The following is a 20,373-nucleotide window of genomic DNA, read 5'->3' as shown; positions in this document are numbered from 1 at the left end:
ACAATTTTGGTTTGGTTTGTTTTCTGAGGGACAATTTCTAAAAACTCAAAATAATGTTGATAATATAGCTCCCCGAAACCTAGTATAAGCCTAAACATTTCAATCACAGAAATAAGAGAACAAATATTCAGTTAGGTCCATGCTGAAAGAACTCATGTAAAGACCAACTTCACAGGAGACCCACATTTTGTTTTTTTTCATTAGACAGATCTGGGGCACAGAGCTTATCCATTCCCCACCCCAACCCATTCTCCATCTTTAGTCATTTTATGATTTGTTTCTAAAAGAAAAGGTGTTAATTTTAAAATCTTAAAAAGAGGAGAAAATGTTAAGGGATTAAAAATATTCAACTCCTAAATGAAAGATATAAGATTTAGGTATTTTATTAACCAAAAAACCATGTAGTTTAATCAATTAAATTAGACAGCAACGCATCACTAACCACAAGCAGTGAAGTGTACAAGAAAAAGTGAAACATTTTACCTCATCACAGCACACACATCTCCAGTCAAGTTCCTCCGACAAGCAGTGCTAGTTAAATATTCTTGAGGGTTTAGGCGATATGTGTCGATCATAAAATTTCGATATGCCAAGTATCTAAAAGCAATGGCAAAATTCATAAGATGGACACACATCCTTTCGGAAACAATAACTTATAGATCCAAAAGTCTTCATATTCCTCACAACCAAATACTACTTAGTTAAGACCATAATCTAACAAACAATAATAATATTTTATTCAGAATTTACAGTCCCAAGTATAACTCTGGGTAAGAACTCCTAACATGCAATATATAATTAATACAATAAGTAAAATAGAGGAATCTGATGACGTTAATGTGACGTAACAGAAATATAAACTTGGTCACAGAGGTGAATGGATAAATCCTTAGTTTAGCTGCCTGCAGAATTTGCAAATGACACATGGTTACCTAGGCTGTCTCACTAATTACCATGTATCTAGCATTTACTGTGTGCCAGACCTAGTTCTAAGCACTTCTCATGCAATAACTCATTTAATCCTCACAATTTCTCTACAAGGTAGGGTCTATTATTATTCTATGAATAGATGAGGAAACTGAAGCACAGGATGATTAAAGAATTTGTCCTAGTTCACAAGGCTGGTAGGGAGTGGAGCTAAAATTCAGTGCAGTGTGCTAGATCTAGAATCCATGCTCTTAACATATGCTGCATCTCATTTCTATACTCTTTCTAGAGCTACATGTGGATTTCGCTCTGACAATGACTACATACCCTCTGGCTAGCAGTTTCTCAGAGAGATTCCAGCTAGGCAACGAATAGAACCCATGAAGCCAAACTCAGAGGTAAGACAAGAACATTTTAAAAAGGAAAGAAAAACAGATTCTGAGTCATAGCAGATTCCACAACATACCCATGCATTTCTGCTACAAAATACTTAAAACAAGAGTGTTAAGAAGCTGGAGACCTAGGAAAAGTTCTTGCCACAAAAGTAAAACAAAAGTCTGGCAGCTTAAGGTTAGCTACATCCGAGCAGAAAAGGTAAACTGCTCAAAAAGGGGCCTGTAAAAGCACAAGTGGATAAACAAAGACTAAAAGGTGAATTTACAAATTTAAACAGGCTAAATTGCTAAATTGTGCTTTTGTAAACAGAAGACTGCTGGGAACCAGAAGTATTTACAAATGCTAGCAAAAGGCAAACTGGTGGCAACAGACAAATTAGCTGGAAGGATATACCATGTCCAAATAGGTGGAAAAACTATCAGGGAAACTAACAGAGTCTCTTACGCCAAATCTTTGATTCTGGTTTTAAATGACTCCTTAGACCTTTGTTACAGAAAGGGTGCAATAAGCTTTGACATCTAAACTTAGAATCTCAAACTATCATGGACAATCTACCACCAGAAGATACTTATTATTCAATCTTCTGTATTTGCAATGTGTTTTATGTGGAAAATTATCCTTCCCTAACAATTTAAACAAGAGACATTTATTTGTGCAGTCAAATGTGTATAACAGACAACAGATTAATGCTATGAAGATAATACATGGAAAAGTATTTATAATATGATAGATGTGAATTTTAGGGGCAAGGATTTCAAGAAGAGATTTCCTGACAAACTTCTTCCTTCCAATAAAAGTTTTACTATTTCCAATGCAAAGCACAACAATGCTTTATTAATTAAGATCAATTCATATGCAGCTATATTTTCATATTTGGCATTCTTATAATTACGAATCATTAATCAGAAAAATAAGATAAAGATTCCATTTTCTCCTAGATTATTACACATAAATATATATAATCCATAACACACATGTACACGCAAGGTGGGAACTATTAGGGGGAAACCTGAACTCATTTTAGTGAATACTTGTTATTGAATTCAATCTTTAGCTGCAAGAGCTGATGTGCATAGAGTTCAAGGTTGAGGAAGAAAAAAAATAGGAAACAATTCCCTTTGAAGCAAAGAACACTGTGCAGCTGAGAGTTGAACACTGTTCTAAAGGAGTAAGATATCTACAAACTTCCAGCACATTTGCAAAGATTAACTCAGAAGTGTGCTTTGAGAACCCCCTGCCTAACACATACAAATAACCAATTTTTCTTAACAGCGGCCCCACTAAAGTATGTAATGGTATCAGGATTACATCTTTACATTTCACTTACATCTCTGGAGTCTTCGACTTGTTTTTCCCATTGAAAAACTCAGGAAGAGCACGCCGTTCAATCACATGAATACTGAAAAGAAAGGAAAAAGATCGGGAGACCTCTTAGAAAAGCAAAATCTTAAAATTTGAGCTAAGCTTGTTTAATTTTCAAACTAAAACTGATAAATCCAAAAGCTGAGCACTACTTGCATTCCTAAGTATTAACAGCACATAACAAAGAAAGCTTTCCCTTTTCTCACTCCAAACACTTATGGCAGTTTTTCTATTTCCATAACCAAACTCAAAAGATTATGAACACATTTAAAGCCAGACATTTTATTACGTTCTTGTCATAACACATCATGACTAGCTGAGGAGCCACAAGATAGAGTTCTCCGGAAACCGGCTGACAAAAATCACAGGAGTGGCCCAGCAACAGTCTGGTGAAATGAACGACCCTGCCAAAACACAATGCAATTTACGATAATCAGTTTCTCAGGCTCTTAACATCAATTTCTGTCCAGCCCTCAGAAACTTGCAAATTGAATTTTTTAAAGATTTCAGTGATTTACTGACTTTAAAAATATAGAACTAATTTTTTTTTTTGGAGGAAGATTAGCCCTGAGCTAACTACTGCCAATCCTTCTCTTTTTGCCGAGGAAGACTGGTCCTGACCTAATATCCATGCCCAGCTTCCTCTGCTTTATTTGTGGGACGCCTACCACAGCATGGCTTTTGCCAAGCGGTTCCATGTCTGCACCTGGGATCCGAACCGGCAAACCCCGAGCCGCCGAGAAGCAGAACGTGCGCACTTAACCGCTGTGACACTGGGCTGGCCCCATAGAACTAATTTTTAACATTTAGAAAAAGGCAGTGACAATTCTATAAAATGTTACAGGTGATAAGCACTGTAGAAACCATGTAAAATGATCAGGCTTAACAGTATACAAATGAACCAACTACACATCTAGCACAAAGGTTTTGTCAGTAACACTAATCAATGCTTTTCTTGATGACACATTTTAGTTTCTCAGTGGCTTTCCAGATATGCAACATGTACTGGTTACACTAGAAAAAGCAAATCAACAGTCTGTAAATATACTAAGATCATTCACTCTTCCATTATTTGGTAACATTTAAAACTGTCTGAACCGGATTTGTACTGCCAAATAGTATAAACACAATGAATTACCTAAAAACTTCTAGGAAGATAATTTTTAAGATGAATTAATTATATACAGATACATGCATAATGACTTTCCAAATTTTACTATAAAAATAGCTGTAAACAATTAATTATGTGATTCTAATATGCCTCTCATTGTTTTAATAGTTACATGTTAGGAAGAGCCCATAAAAAAACAATTTCTCTATTCATCCAGAACAAAACACACAAGAATGTTTAATCTCAAGCACTTTCATTTTCAACACCTATGTTTGAAGTGCCGGCAGCTGATTCCTTAGGTTCTGAGAAGCGGGTAAGGGGTGGAAGGAGTGGGGTATTCAGAATCAGAAAACCTGAGTTCTTCCAATTATCAACTCTGCAACTTTGGAACACTTCAACTGAAGCAGCAGTCAGCTCATCTATAAAATGCGGATATAACTAATAATCCCACAATCCATCTAAGAGCACACTTTGTGACATGCAAAGGTTATCATGCAAATGAAAGTGTTTCTGCAACCTATAAAAACCTACAAAATTATATATTGTTATGACTCTTCCCTTCTTTAATTTTAGAGGAAAAGAATGCTAGTTTCTCGAGTGTTTCCCTTAAGATATTCTGAAACTTAACATGTAACTACAAACAACGCTGAGAATGAGACACTTCCAAATTCAAAAATAATTTAACACAATATTCAATGTAATGAAGACTGACCCTCAAAAAAGAGCGATACGCTTATTCTGTTCTAGCTTCTACTTATTCAAAACATTTAGGAAGAGCATTCAGAGTTAGTTTTAAAGACATGCAGAAAAGTCTCAATACGTGGATAAAAATTAAGGTATGACTCAAGTGGACCATCCACCCTATTCTTTTAAATTGGCTTCTAAAGACTTCTAGATGTAGATATATAAAAAAATCACATCTATCCTTAAAGAATGATAATGCAGTAATTGAGAGCAGGCAAAAGACCCAAACAAGACCAGAAGATTCTGAGTAATGGCAGCATCAGCGGAGGAAGTGAACAACCTTCCAAGGAAAGTACCTTAAAGAAGGCAGTATCTGTTTGGAGGGTTAAGTTCTGGTAGATATATTTAAAAATTGAAAAACCAAACAGACAAAAATCAGCCTGAAACAAACAGTCACAGCTCCTAAGTAATCAATAAATAAGACGCCTAGGACTGCAGTTATTTCCAACCATCCACCAACGGTGCCACAGTGGTTGTGGTAAATCACAGGTAGGTTTGTTTTTTAGAACTTGTACACATAGCAGGGTTTATATGCGAAGAGCTTCCCAATGTTAAAAAGTTTCCTATTAAAATGAAGCCATTACTGGGTAGTAAGATGTTTTTCTTTATTTCTTCAATGTTTTAAAACCATGTAATGAACATCAATATTTTAAAATTATTAAATATTCAAGCATCTGCCTGTCTGAATTATAACTGATTCTAAATGAGTTAGGTTCAAGCTTATAAAATTTTACAACCCTAAGTTACAACACAATCTAATTTACATCCCTAAATTGTTTTAAAGAACATGTTCCAAAGTTAAAAAAATAAATCACTTTCCATCTCCCCCTATCCGGTGTCACAGTGAGGACTGATGTGAGGACTTGGGCAAACACCACAATTTAATTTCACGGGAAGTTTTCCCATTCCTAAGCACCATGTTCACAGATGTAAGCAGCACACTCACCAGTTATAATCAAACCATGATGCATAGCTAGGAATGATGATGTGATTGGTCTGCTCTGTCACATTATCTTCACCAGGGTCAACTGACCGACTCTGATCACCTTTGCTAGGATCTTCATCTTCCTAAAGAAAGGAAACCAAAGTTCAGAGAAAGAACTACAAAGATATTTAACAGCTTTTATACTTCTGATCTTAGGTCACAGAAAATGAAGATAGCTGATCCAATTACAAGGACCAGACAAACAAATTCCAAGTAAAAACAGTGTTTCACAGTTTTTAAGGTACCTTCACAAAATGTCCAGATGATATAGCAAATTTTATTCCTACCTTTTACAGATGAGGGGATCAACTCAGAAAAGGGCCCAAACTTTTACCACAATAGCCTGCTTCTTACTTGTCTAGTTTTACCTAATCTTAAGACCACAAATCTAAATTACAGGAATATCTCGTTTTACTGTATTTTGCTTTACTGAGCTTAGCAGATACTGCGTTTTTTACAAGACCCTCCACCAGCAAAGAAATGACAACTTTCAGAAGGCTCAGATGATGGTGAGCACTTTTTAGCAAGAAAGTGTTTTTTAATTAAGGTATGTACGTTGTTTTTTTTAAGGGAAAATGCCATTGCACACTTAATAGAGCACCGTATAGTGTAAACATAACTTGTATTATGCACTAGGTAACCAAAAAGTTCATGTGACTCATTTCATTCTGATATTCATATCCCATTTATGGCAGTTGTCTGGAACTGAACCTGCAATATCTCCGAGGTGTGCCTGTAGTTGTTCTGAAGTTATTCATAAGGAGGTGACTCAAGGACACTAATAAGGCATAATGACAAGGCTTCTCCTATCTCAAAGAATAAGCACTATCTATCTGCTAACAGCTATATGCACATTATCTCATTTGTTTCTCACAATAACAACAGATACTATTATCACTTCTTCTGTGGATGAGAAAACAATGCACAGAGCTAATAAGTTATAAACAGGATATTACTCCAGAAAGCCCAGATAGAAGGCCTACACTCTTAACCACTCCCACTATTAAAAATTAGCTTGGATTTTTATCAGATTTATAGAGGTTTTGCAAAGGATTCCACCTAAAAACTCGATTTTCAATACAATAATTTCAAAATCATTGCTTTAGGTCAAAACAAAGGAATATTTCTTAGGGTACCACTAAATAGTAATAAAAATTACTTTTAAATAATATTATTCAATACACAGTTTATACTCAAATGGATCCAAGTATTCCAGAAATGTCCTTTATAGATTTTTCTCCTCAATCCAGACTCTGATCAGAGATTCCATATTATAATATTATATATGATATTCACATATCTTTAGTTTCTATTAAGCCCTGCCTCCTTTTGCGGGAGGTATTTTATGACATTAAAATTTTTGAAGAATCCACATCAGGCATCTTGTAGAACATTTAACAATCTCTATTTATTGATTGGTTCTTCATAATGCAAATTCAACATTTTTATGAAGTACACTACAGGAAATAAGTTCTCTGACATTCAGACGTTTTCTGAATTTGTACAGTTAAGTCTATCAACCTTTCATCTACAGTGCTTTTACTGTTTTTCATCTTACAAAATTCTCTTCTATTAAGAAACCAGTCAAATTTTGAATTGTATTCTTTTATAATAGTTCCACAGTCTAATTTCTACCTTTAACTCAGTCCAACCTAAATTTCCCATGTGACATTATTTGAGGTAAAGATCTAGTGTTACCGCCTAGAAACTTAAACCAGTAGTTTCCTTAAGACCAATGAATACTGAACAAATTTAATGTATGAAAACACCAAGGAAACTCTGGTTGTTACTTAAATGATCTTGAAACAAATGTGTTCATATTGATGACAAAGGTAAGAAATTTTATTTCCCAAACCAAGGAAGCTGGCAAAAACTATGCTCACAGATAATTTGTTTTTGTGGTGTAGGATTTACAAATTCATTCAATTCAAAAAATTTCCTTTATTCAGGAAAACCAAGGAGAGGTTGGCACTGCAATTAACAATAGCTGACAGTGTATGGCTTATCTATCTCAGTGAGGAAACAAGCAGGATGACGTCATGGGACTGGGTGTTGGACTAATTACCTCTAACCACCTTACATTTAAGCTATGTAACAGTCATGTCCATGGTTTCAAAATTCCTCCTGCTTTTGGTAGAAAAAGAAAATCTTACAGGAAAATTCTTTGGCTTTCTACTATGGTCTCTTTTACTACCCACACAATACCAGTTAATCTGAATGATAGCTTTTTACAAATATAATATTCATTAATGTTTACAAGTAGCTCTTTGAATAAAAAAGTTTGACTTTAAGGAAATAATCATAAGAATGATTCAGTTGAAGAGACATACGTAGAAGAGTTTCCTAAAATACTTTTCCTGGAAATCCTGTCATGACTATGTTCATTTTTTGAATGTATAAAAAAACAATAACTGTCAATCTGGAGAATTTCTTTGAGGCAACAAAAAAAGAAAAGAACTATCCATTTTTAGCAAAGTAAGGAAGTTATTTCAAGGAGATTAGGGATTAGTTACACATATTAACAGTCAGACACAACAGTCTGAATGAAACAGTGAGCCATTTATTAAAAAGAGAAGTAAAATCTTGCCTTAAACCCAACTTTCCAACAGCATAATTCCTGATGTCTCTAGAGTAGAACTGATGAAACAGGAAACGGCTGACTGTAAGTCTCAAAAAAGTGAAGGGCAGGATCCAAGGCTACAATGGCTGTGGATTGGGGCTGCATCCACAGAAATGGGAGTGAGAAAACCAAGGCGAGGCATGGTCCCTGCTCACCTGCACACTGTCGGATAACATCTGGAATACTGTTCAGCTCTGACTATTAACGTGCAACCAGGAGAGTAATGGAACCAGAAAATAAAGCATATGAGGGATACCACCTGGGAAGACGGAAATTTCCTCTTGATAAAATACTGGGAGTCAAGAAAGACAAACTACGTTGGGAGTGTGTTAAAAGAGAAATTAAAATCTCAGAAGGGCCTCAAAATAGAATATTTCTAAGGGCACTTCCAATTCAATGTTTCTACTGCTCAATATACAGATCCTTAGAGAGTTACTCCTTTACCAGGCCTAACTAAATCATTACCTTTCCTCCTGTCGTGATTGCTTCTTCATCTTGTTCATCTGAAAAATCAAAACACATAGTTTATTTTAAAAAAACAGGTAAATCCTATTTGGATTACCTAAAAACTTTAAGGTTTAAGTAATTGACACTAGACAGAGAAAATGAAAGAAACAGCATTATTAAAGCAAATCCACCTTGAATAATTCAGTAAATTAGAATTGTACACACAAGCACAGAGATAAGTAAAAATTCAAGGCATAAGTAATTAAAAATTCCCAACAATAGGGAATTTATAATTAATTACTGCTTAGGCTACTATCTTAGTCATGATCTTACTTAATAATAGGTAAAGGACTTGATTAGGGCTATTGCCTCCTGAGGTTTAGTGAAAAAAAGTAATGACACTTTGGATTCCAGAGGAAGTGAGGAAAGAATGAGGAGTAAAGAAAGAGGTGATCATCAATCCCTACAGACAAAGTCCTAGTAAGAATGTCAATCCCTTCTCAGGATAGGGGACTCCAAGATCTAAATGCCATCTTTGCAAAAGAATAGAAGCAACCCCATGCATAATTTAACCTAGGCAGCTGATTTCCACGGTGAAAACTAAGTGTCAGTGTGGAAAGAGTAAGAGGCCACAGCACAAATAATTACATTAAGTTCCTATAACATTTTATTTTTTTATAATTATTATGACCCTTGGCAGTGACTAAGGTACCATAAAGTTCAAAGAGAACATGGGGAAGCCATTTTTCATTAACTTAGTCATTTAACAAATATTGCTAAGAATCTATTTGAAAAGCACTAAATAAGCCGCTTAGACCAGGGGTCAGGAATTGAAAGCCCACAGGCCAAATCTGGCCCACTTCCCTGGAATCTGGGAATTATACCCTAAGCATGTTCCTAGTTAAGAGTTAACTGATAAGAAGAGTGGTTTGCTGTGCCTAGACTGTGCATAGCATGGCTTATGATGAACTTCTGTTTACTTCTGGCAGCTTGGAATTTTCGTATGTGCTAGGCACAGGGTACCCTACATGACCAGGACCCCCAGTAAAAATACTGATCGTAGACTCTCTATTGGGCTTCCCTGGGCAGAAGCGCTGCATATGTGCTGCTGCATTTTTGTTGCTGCAGGAAGCATGCATTCCGTGTGACCCCTCACGCAAGGGAGTGAGTATAAGGAACCCTGCACCCAGACTCTGCCTGTGGCATTTTCCCTTATGATTTGTTTATGCTTCCTATGTCACTACATGTTAGCCATAAACACAACTATATGCTGAATCTCATGAGTCCTCTTAGAGAATCTCCAAACATGGGAACGGTCTTGGGGATTCCCATCACACCTCCAACTGAAGCGCGGTTCTTACATCTTTAAATGGTTGAAAAGAAAATCAATAGAAGAATATATCATGACATATCAAAATTAACTGAAATTCAAATTTCAGTGTCCATAAACGAAAGTTTTCTGGAATAAGCCATGATCTTTGCTTATAAATTATCAACGGCTGCATCTACATTATAAGGGCAAAGTTGATTAGTTGTGACAGAGACTATATGGCCCACAATACCTAAAATATTTACTATCTAGCACTTTTCAGAAAAACTCTGCCAATCCTTACTTTAGAGGATATAAAAAGATGAGTAGTAGTTTAACAACTAATAGAGACTAGCATTTAAACATTTAACTAAATTTCACAGAGTGCCTACTATGTGCCAGCCACTGTCCAAAAGCTAGAAACACAATGATGAACAAGAAAAGATTCCTGCCTTTACGGAGTTTACATTCCAGTTACGAGTGGCAAGAGATGGAAGAGAAAGTAAACAAAAAGATATAAGATGTTGAAAACTGCTGTACGGAGAATAAAAAAGTATTTTAGAGAGAGCCTGGGTGGGTGGACTCTTCAGGGCAAATAAAGAGGGAGGCCTCCCTGAAAAGGTGACATTTAAACTGAAACATGAAGAGAAGAAAAGAATGAAGCAAGCACTCCACGCAGAGGAATCGGCCAGATCAAAGGAGCTCAGATAGGGTGGACTTGATGACTTTACAAAACTGAAAAGCCACTGAGAACATGAATAAAGGCTGAGAGAAATGAGCACATCACAAGAGCAGAGGGCAATAATACAAAGCATTGGCACTAAAGTTAGACAGATCTGAATCTGTACTCTTCCACTTAAAAGCTGTATGCTTGGAAATGTTACTGAACCCTCCAGTCTCCATTTGCTCATCAATAAAACAAGGCTAATGCGGTTTTATGGTGAAATGCAAACATATGTAGAATGACACCAGGGAAGGTACTCATGTAACAGAGATGGACACTGCTGTTTGATTTGTGAGTTAGAGACAAATACTGCTGACAAGAATAGGGGATTCACTGTGTAGTAAATTATGGTACTACCAACATGAGTCATCCAGCCCTGCACAGGGACTATTACTTTTCTAGGAAGTGACTGACAGAAATCTAGGTAAGGCTGTCATAAATGAACATTTTGTCCTTTTGATCCCAGTAAACCAAAGGATAACCAATTTCTCACTAGATGGTTGTACTACAACTTAATGATCTCTCTCTGGTCAAATATACCATTCAGTTATAGTCTGACAGATTTCTGTCCCTGAGGTAGTCTCGTACCCAATGAAAACAGGCTTCTGATAACAAAAAAGTAGGACAGATATCCTTCGTACTAATTCCTAAATGGTAATACTCAATAAATGTTCTGTTCTTCTTTCTGTTTGTGGGCAAATACGCTTTCACTTCAGCCCCTGGATCCTGACTTTTCAGAGATCTCAAGATCTCCTTCTTTCAAAGAACTGAATATATTTAGCTTAATGGCATATAAGGTGGAATATGGATCAGTTAAAACAACAAAAAACTCTGTCAACAGTAACTCCCAATTCATGGATCAGTTACCCTTGTCATAGTTCAAGTTATAGCTAATGCAGAAAGCCAGATGCTTAAATGATACACAGGAAGTCTGCTGGTCCCTGGATGAAAGGCCAGAACAAAAGTTTCAAATTCCACAGATCCTAACTCTCCAGGTATGATCAGCAGCATCAGTAGCCACAACATTCCTAATTTAGACCTCAAGTTGTTCACAAACACAAAGGGAAGATCTCTTATACTTAGCACTAAAAATTTTAAATCCAGTTGGGACCCCTATCCTTTTCTTAAAATTAGCTTCAACTCCTTTGATAAAGTCTATGACAAAAATACTCTAATAGTTATCTCACTTTAAAAAGGACAATTGTCCACTTCCTTAAAACTACAAATTAATTCCTTTTCAGGATATATACCTAAAAATATAAACACTCATTCTGTTTAACAAACTGTCCCAGTGAAGAGTATTTTAACAATCTTCTACCCTGTCACATTATTGAGAATATAAAATAAAAGACTGCTTAGAGTTAGTTTTTGCTTTCTTGGCCTTTCATTCAGTGGATAAATGCCATGCCAGTTGTAGAACAGGCAATGTAAACTTCCAGAGAATGGAAATTTTTAATAGTTATTCAAGATCTATATTCTATTAATAATGTTAAAAATAACTGAGATAGAAATGTTTTGACAGTATCTCCTCTTTTTCATTTATTTTGTTGACCTAATACCACCCTTTATATAAACTGTCATCAAGACAATTTTCTGCTTCTGCTTTCGACATAATCAGAAATAGAATCGTCCACTGATGTTCATGAAAAGCAGGATACATTTAGTGAAATGAAGTGGAAAAACTCTCCCAAATACACACTCATATCTGCCATCAGGAATCATTGCAATTTACTTGAAATACAGAATTCACCTAACCAGGAGATGGAGAAATCAGTATTTCGTTTTCCACATAAGGAGATCTCGAAAATGCCTTTCAGGTCTAAAATTCCATCAAGTCAAAAATTTAGTATATGCTGAAAACACGAGACTCTCTTTCGATTTTTACAAGTGAAAAAAATAAACAAGATTTTTACTCTATATTTAACTCTCAAGAACAAAGATATTTAAACTACCTCTGTTTGCTCTAACTGGAACAAGCGACTATACTCTTTTCTACTCCCTTAGCATATCCAAGAATTATACCTTACTTGTGAAAATATACTCCATAATTTGAAAGTACTACACAGGGATGATGTGATTCTCATTTTATACTACATAGAAAACTTTCAGTTGCCTTAAGAAGTATTAACAGTCAGCAGAATTTTGTCCTAAAGATGCAAAATCAATTTGCATATGTTGTCAAACAAGCATTTCAGAGAGATTATAAAAGTGCTCTAATTACAACTATTTCTTTAAAACTCAGATATTCTGATTTAGGTATAATATAACCCCCTTTGCTAGTTTGCAAGACAACATTCCACTCTGAGAGGGACAGATCAGTGACTGGAAAAAAGGGATTGTAGAAAATTAAATTTCCTAATATGGTTGTAATCCAAACAACAGTGGTAGTAAGGAAGCCATAGCTAATATCTGTGCTAGAAAGCAGAGCAACTGAAAGCAACATCTCAGTAAAAAAGGGGCTATCAGAGAAGCTGAAACATTCAAGAGAGAAAACACAGAACTGAATAGATTGTTTTGGTTTTTACCTAGATCTGCTACAGTTCCTCCTTTAACAGGTGTATTTTCACTATCTTTCTTTGGGTTTACTAGAAAGAAAAAAAAAAAGAATCACGTTTTAGGGGAAAAGTGCTACTTGTTTTTAAGAAGAAAATAGAACAGGAAATGATTAAGAAATACATGAATCTCACAGCAACTCCCTCATTCAGTATTCACCTTCATGTAAAAACCTACTCCCGTTTATGTAAAAACCGCAAGCCCGGCTAAGAAACATTAACACTTAATGTTAACAGACTAAATTTTGTAATTAATTACTCAAACACCAATATTTTTTCATCATAAAAGTACACAAAATACAAAAACATAGAGTAAAACCTGAAAAGATCATTTCAATCCCTTTCCCAAAAGTCTTTTTCATTATATTTTTTTGTCCATTTGCGGATTTCCATTTTGTGCCATTCATTAGGATAAATTGAGCACGAATTGATACTTTTTATGCACCTACGTGGACTTTAAAACATATCCTGAGGGTTTTAAAATCTTACATAAATGTTATCCACTCGGTGTTTATTCCTCAGCACTCTACTTTCCTCACACAAGAGTTAACTGTGTGATCTCTCCATGTTCGAACGTTTAGTCACGTCACATCTCTTTCATTTTTAATAGATCCACTGTGTCCATGGATGGATCATAAGGTAACGAGCCCTATACTGCTGGAAACTTTATTCTCCATTTTTCACAATTCTGTAATCAATATTCTTTTATACTTCATGCATATACATAATTACTTAAAATGGACTGTGAAATTAAAACTGAATGTACACATTTTAAAACTTGATACAGCCAAATTGTGTTAAGTGGCTTCATCAATTTACACTTCCATCAACAGCATTTGAGAGTACCCACTTGCTCAAAACATTTGTAATACTTTGAAAGTTTTGAAAATCTGATGGATGAAAAGACTTACTTTAATAATTTACATATTCTTGGTTAAGTGAGATTGAGGATCTTTTCACACATTTATGGGCCCTGGATTTTTGATAAAATTACCAGTATATAATATTCTGCTCTTTATTCTATGAGGTTTAAGAATCTTTATACATACTTAGGGTTCTAATTCTTTGTTAAGTGGGTAATGAATATTTTCTCCAAGACTAATACTTGTTTAACGTGCATTAGTATTTGAAAGTTTACTTTTACAGTTTTGTTTGGTTTTGGTTTTTTTTTGAGGAAGATCAGCCCTGAGCTAACATCTGCCACCAATCCTCCTCTTTTTGCAGAGGAAGGCTGGCCCTGAGCTAACATCTGTGCCCATCTTCCTCTACTTTATATGTGGGATGCCTACCACAGCATGGCTTGCCAAGCAGTGCATGTCCGCACCTGGGATCCGAACCAGCAAACCCCGGCCCACCGAAGTGGAATGTGTGAACTTAACCACTGTGCCACCAGGCCGGCCCCTAGTTTTGTTTTTTGAATTTAGCACTTTAATCCACCTGAAGTTTAAGTTCTTACATATGATACAAAGCAGAGTACCAAATTTTACCAAAAGTCATTTGTGGAAAGTTTGGTCTTGTCACACTGATTTGCATTGCTCAATTCACAATAAGTTAAATTTATAAACAAACATAGATCTATATTTAAACTGGTCATTCTATTTCACTAATGGATTCAGCCATTCCTGCATCCAAACCATACTATGTTAATTACTACAGCTTTATAAATTTAGACAGTTACCTGTTAGGACTACCAACACTTTCACAGCTCTTTTATTTAAAATAAATATTTTGATTACTTTTGTGAATTTTCTCTTCTATATGTCCTTTAAAATACATTTGTGTGGTTTTTATTACCCAATTTTGCACAACACAATGATTTTTAGAAATGCATATAACATGTTATAGATCACTCTATTTTTCATTATTTAAATTCTTAAAAATACAAACTTCTGCTTAAAACAAAAAAGAACATCCCCTCCAAAAAAAGATGTTCTGGGGATTATAACACATGTGGAAGTAAAATATATGAAAATATCACAAAAGACAGGAGAGAGCATAAATTATGTTACAGTAAATTTCATTTTTATCTCAACTGAACAACAGAGATTCTAAATGGATTTGATAAATTAAGGATACATAGTTATCCCTAGAGCAACCACTAAGAAAAATACAGCTAAAAAGCAAACAGAGAATAAGAAAATCCATACAGACTGAAAGTAGGCTAGTGGTTGCTAGGATATGGGAAAATGGGATAACTTAAGACTAACCCCTAGTAAGTATGGGGTTTCTTTTCAGGGGGATAGAAACGTTCTGGAATTAAGATAGCGGTGATGGTTGTACAACATACTGAATATACCAAAAGCCACTGGAGTGATTAAAATACACTTTAAAATGGTGAATTTTATGCTATGTGAAGTATATCTCAATTGAAACTATGCTGGCCCAGCCCCAGTAGCCTAGTGGTTACGTAGGGCACACTCTGCTTTGGCAGCCCAGGTTTGGTTCCTGGGTGTGGAACCACACCACTTGTCTGTCAGCAACCATGCTGTGGTGGCAGCTCACATACAAAAGGAGGAAGACTGGCAATTCATATTGGCTCAGGGCAAATCTTCCTCATCCAAAAAAAACAAAAACAAAAAACTCCCCCCCCCCCCAAAAAACTATGCTATATAAAAAAAGAAACTATAGGGGCCAGCCCTATGGACAAGTGGTTAGGTTGGCACACTCTGCTTCAGCGGCCTAGGGTTTCACCAGTTCGGATCCTGGGCACAGACATGGCACCGCTTGTCAGGCTGTGCTGAGGTGGCATTCCACATGCCACAACTAGAAGGACCCACAACTAAAAATACACAACTATGTACTGGGGGGCTTTGGGATAAAAAGAATCTTAAAGAAAAAAAAAGAAAGAAACTATACAAGTTATAAAAACAAAAAGAACAAATAGAGAAGCTAGAACACTAAAAGTAGTAGATTAAAGCAAAAGATACCAGGAAACAAGAAAGGAACAAATGGGGAAGAAAAATAGCATGAAGCAGACTTAAACCCATATCGATAATTATGTTACATTTAGATGGACTAACATATTTCAATTAAAAACAGAAAATGTGAATCCTGGGGGGGTGGGAAACAAGCCTCAACAATATGCTGCTTAAAAGCAATATGCTTTACATAATTAGAGCGAAAGTAAAAGACTGCAAAGGCAATATAATTTGAAAACATAAAGCATGAGAAAAAATGTACAATTTATAAGACTGCTGTACTGACATCTTGAGTACAGTTGGCGACTAATAAAAAATAAAAGGGAGAAATTTTAAAAAGGGGTGTGGCTAGATGGGGCTTTATTATTATCAGAGAACTCAGACTTCAGGACAAGCACTATTATGGCACACAGAGAGACATGACACAAGAGTCAACTCATTAGGAGGACATTATGATCCTAAATGTCTATGCCCTAAAATAGAGCTTTGACATTCACAAAGAAAATACATAAAGAAAAATATTTTAACAGGAATAAAGGGAAAAATGGACAAATCCACACTCACAGTTAAAAGAGTGTAACATCCTCCTCCCAATAACTGATTTAAATAGGTTAAACTGTACATAGATAAGAACTTCACTTTTTCATATGTATATTGATTCTGTTGGGATTTTAAAACCACTAATTTTAAAGCATTACTAAATTTAGAGAACTTTTTGGTCAGACTGTGTTTTTTCAATAAACAGCAGAAGTATACCAAAAGATTGGGAAAGAGGGAATTTCATAAACATTAACCTTAAAAGGAAGAATCTACTCATATTTGAAAAGTTGAGAACTGGGGATGCAGAGCAAGAAATGAATCATCCCATGGCGTTGCTAAGAATGATTAATCATGTCTGACACTGTCGTAGTCTCCGTAGAAAAATACAAACCATTTTTCGGAAGCACGACTTCCTCTATGTTGGGTACAGGGGTTGGGTCTTCCATGTCCTTGGTAAGATCTTCCTGCTCATCCTCTTCTTTCTGACTTCTGCGCTTCCCATAAAGACTAGCTTGGCTAAAAAATACAAAGTATATAAATATAAACAAGACTGATTATAGCTACTTATATAGCAAACAATTATAGAGGCTTTACATTCATTGCTGTTAGAATCAATGCACAGAATCACCTTAAAAGACAAACAGAAATCAAATTACATACATTCCCCAAATTACATCTAACCAGCCAAAAGGAAAATAAGTTATTGGGCCTAAGAAAGAGGCACAGAAATCCTACTATACAAATTTTAGAACAATATCCTAAAAGGGGCATAAATTAGTGTAACAAAAGAACACTTGCTATGGAAATATGGCACATTTCATTTCAGATCATAAACAATCACTTACATAAGAAATTTTCTCAAAGATATGTAGAACTCTTTGTATCATCCTACCATCAGGAGCTGAAAAGTAAAACCACTTAGGATGGTACTAACTTTTTTCTTTTTAAAAAAATTGTCACTGCTTTTTCACCACCAATTTAATCAAATCAATATTTACTTTTAAAACTCATACATGCCAGAAAGCATGTTAGGGTTCAAACAAGAAGGGAATGATTCCTTACCTTGAGGAATTACAGAGGATACAGGACAGAAATCATTACCTACCTCATATAATGTGACGTGTACCCAGCACAGAGAAATGAATAAAAGTACCAAGAAAATGCAGCTCAGAGAAAGAGTTGGTCAAGATTGAAGGTGACAGTTAAGCTGAACCTTTGGAACTATAAAAAGCAGGCAATTTTTCAGGATGATGCACAAAGGCATGAGGAAAAAATTAACTGTTTAGGGAAGAAATGCATAGTAATCTAGAGTATACTGACAAGTGAGTGGGAATGGAGAAAGAGCCAACTGAAACACATGTGGGACCAACCAGCCTGAGTCCTCACTGGTGAGAGAATGCTCAAAGTTCTCTTCTGAGAGGGACAAGATATTGGTATACGTTAGAATAAGATACATTGGGTAAAATTTTCTTGAAATAAACATTAAATGACAATATTGTAAAAGCCTATGACCCTAAAGGTGGCAGGGAGATAAAATACATTAAAAAGGAAAGAAGAGATGCAGGGAAAACAAATGAAACAAATGTTAGGAAAACAGATTTGAATATGTTTTGGTTAAATATAGGATTCTAAGGGGAAACTTAAAATGTGCAGAGCCCTGCTCATTAGAAAGCAGATGCATTCTATTAAAGGACACAGATACATTTATTTTGGAAACTCAATTTGGTGGGCTTTATACTCCGAGTAGAGGCTAAATGCCACCACGTGAGCCTCCTGGACATCACATCTTGGTTCGGTGACCAAGCAACACATCAAATTCAGGCCCACAAACATGTAGAAAAGTTGCTATGGTTTTCTTCACAAAGATCTCAGGGAGCTCTGAAATCTCTGAACATCAACACTAACATTCAGATTAGAAACAGGTGGTCAGCCCCATGGCCACATGCTTAAGTTTGCATGCTCCACTTCAGCGACCCAGGGTTTCGCCCCGGTTCGGATCCTGGGTGTGGACATGGCACCACTCATTAGGCTATGCTGAGGCGGTAACCCACACGCCACAACTAGAAGGACCCACAACTAGAATACACAACTATGTACTGGGGGGATTTGGGGAGAAAAAGCAGGAAAAAAAAACAAAGATGATTGGCAACAGTTGTTAGCTCAGATGCCAATCTTTAATTTAAAAAAAGAAGAAATTTAAGAAATAAAGTTACCCTCAATAATACCTAAAAGAATATCTATTTTTGCGGTTTTAATTTTTACATCACAATACATGTGACATGACAAAATAACTAAATCTTTTTATAACTGTGACTGGCTCATTAATATTATTTATAAAACTAAGAGTTTTTTAACTTCCTTAAAAGCTTCTATGCATGGTTAAGAATGCTTCAGATAATGCTACCCTTCCAGAAACAATGTAATTCAAGCATGTTCTGGGCACAGAAATGCAAATTTGGTTGGAGAGGAAAATCAGTAAAAGTAAGCTGATGGAAAGAAGATGTCAAGTAGATCTTTACAGCCCAGTAAACAGCCAGAAATTTAACAAATTTACTACCACATGAAAAGAATAAATTTTGCAAATTGTCATGTTCTAAGACTAAACTATAACATCTGTGAAATTGCATTAAAAATATTTTGAGCTACACAATCCCAAAATTAAGTATCTACTTAATAATAAATTATTAAGTATTATCTACGATTTATTAAGTATCTACTTCAGGCCAGGCACTGTGCAAGGGCTTTAAAGTATCACTTAATTCCCACAACCTATTAATAGAAACCAAAATTCTCACTCAAGCAAGATTCACTAAATACAAATGTAACCCAGTGAACAAGGCACTATGCTGTTGCACATTGCAGAACATCAAACAGACACAGGTTCCTTTCTTCTGTAAGTCATTTTGATCACAAATGGGGCAGGTGGTAAAATCAGAAAAAAATACTATGGTGAGTATAATTTCTTAAATTCCCTACACCAGCTACGCTTCTCAATATATACTTATATACAGAAAAAAAGACCGTATTCAGGGTGCCTTTGTACAAATATGACATAAGATGCCCATCAGATAACATCGCATAACAAGACAAGCTTTCGAAGCTAAGACTTCCCACCAAGTCAAAGTAAGACTTCCTTTCAGCAAAACTTCCAATATAAATGTAAAAATCTGGACAGTCCTTTGGAGTTTGTTTTAATGCCTTTTAAATCATGCTGAAGTTCTTACCCTTTCTTCCCACTCTTCTTCCGGGATTCTGTGGGTGTGGGAGGCGGAGGGGAAGGCGAATGTTTCCTCTTTCGAGCATTAGCTGATGCTTTTCTATCTCTTCTCTCTGGACTTCTGACTGGCTAGGAAAAAGTAAATGGAAATGAGTATCAGCCAGCTTTGCTGACTCCTCAGTTTCTACAAATCCTTGTTCAAAGGTGAGTTTTCACAAACAAAGATAATACCAAACCCACGAGCTCGGAGCAAATGAAAGGCACATGATTAAGCACCCTGGACCACCAGCAGTGAAGAGACTTCTCCTGACTTCTCAGGTGATGCACCACCAGTGGAAGTATCAGAACCATCTACTGGTATTCAAACTATGCTAAAAAACAGACATGCCCAAACTATGCACAACTAAAACCCGTTCCTGTTCACATTCTGTGTTTCCAGGTGGGAAAAGCATTTTCAATAACTACTGGAAAAATATGAAACATACGCTGTTAAATTAATGAAATACAAAGACCAGCTGATG

General features: G+C 35.8%; 1 protein-coding gene across 2 annotated transcripts in view; it reads right to left on the bottom strand.

The window, feature by feature from the left end:
* Positions 1 to 20,373, bottom strand: part of SMARCC1 (SWI/SNF related BAF chromatin remodeling complex subunit C1) — a 172,977-nt gene that overhangs the window by 89,460 nt on the left and 63,144 nt on the right. For both annotated transcript variants that reach the window (XM_044753984.2, XM_070493517.1), the window contains exons 10-16: positions 19,860 to 19,981; positions 17,027 to 17,151; positions 13,151 to 13,210; positions 8,611 to 8,648; positions 5,487 to 5,608; positions 2,651 to 2,722; positions 484 to 597 (exon numbers count right to left, since the gene is read on the bottom strand). In XM_044753984.2, the coding sequence (XP_044609919.2) occupies positions 484 to 597; positions 2,651 to 2,722; positions 5,487 to 5,608; positions 8,611 to 8,648; positions 13,151 to 13,210; positions 17,027 to 17,151; positions 19,860 to 19,981 (653 nt within the window). The remainder of the gene's footprint in view (positions 1 to 483; positions 598 to 2,650; positions 2,723 to 5,486; positions 5,609 to 8,610; positions 8,649 to 13,150; positions 13,211 to 17,026; positions 17,152 to 19,859; positions 19,982 to 20,373) is intronic.

This window comes from Equus asinus, chromosome 21 (assembly GCF_041296235.1).
Source record: "Equus asinus isolate D_3611 breed Donkey chromosome 21, EquAss-T2T_v2, whole genome shotgun sequence".
Lineage (NCBI taxonomy): Eukaryota > Metazoa > Chordata > Mammalia > Perissodactyla > Equidae > Equus > Equus asinus.
This window is presented reverse-complemented; position numbering and strand designations above follow the sequence as displayed.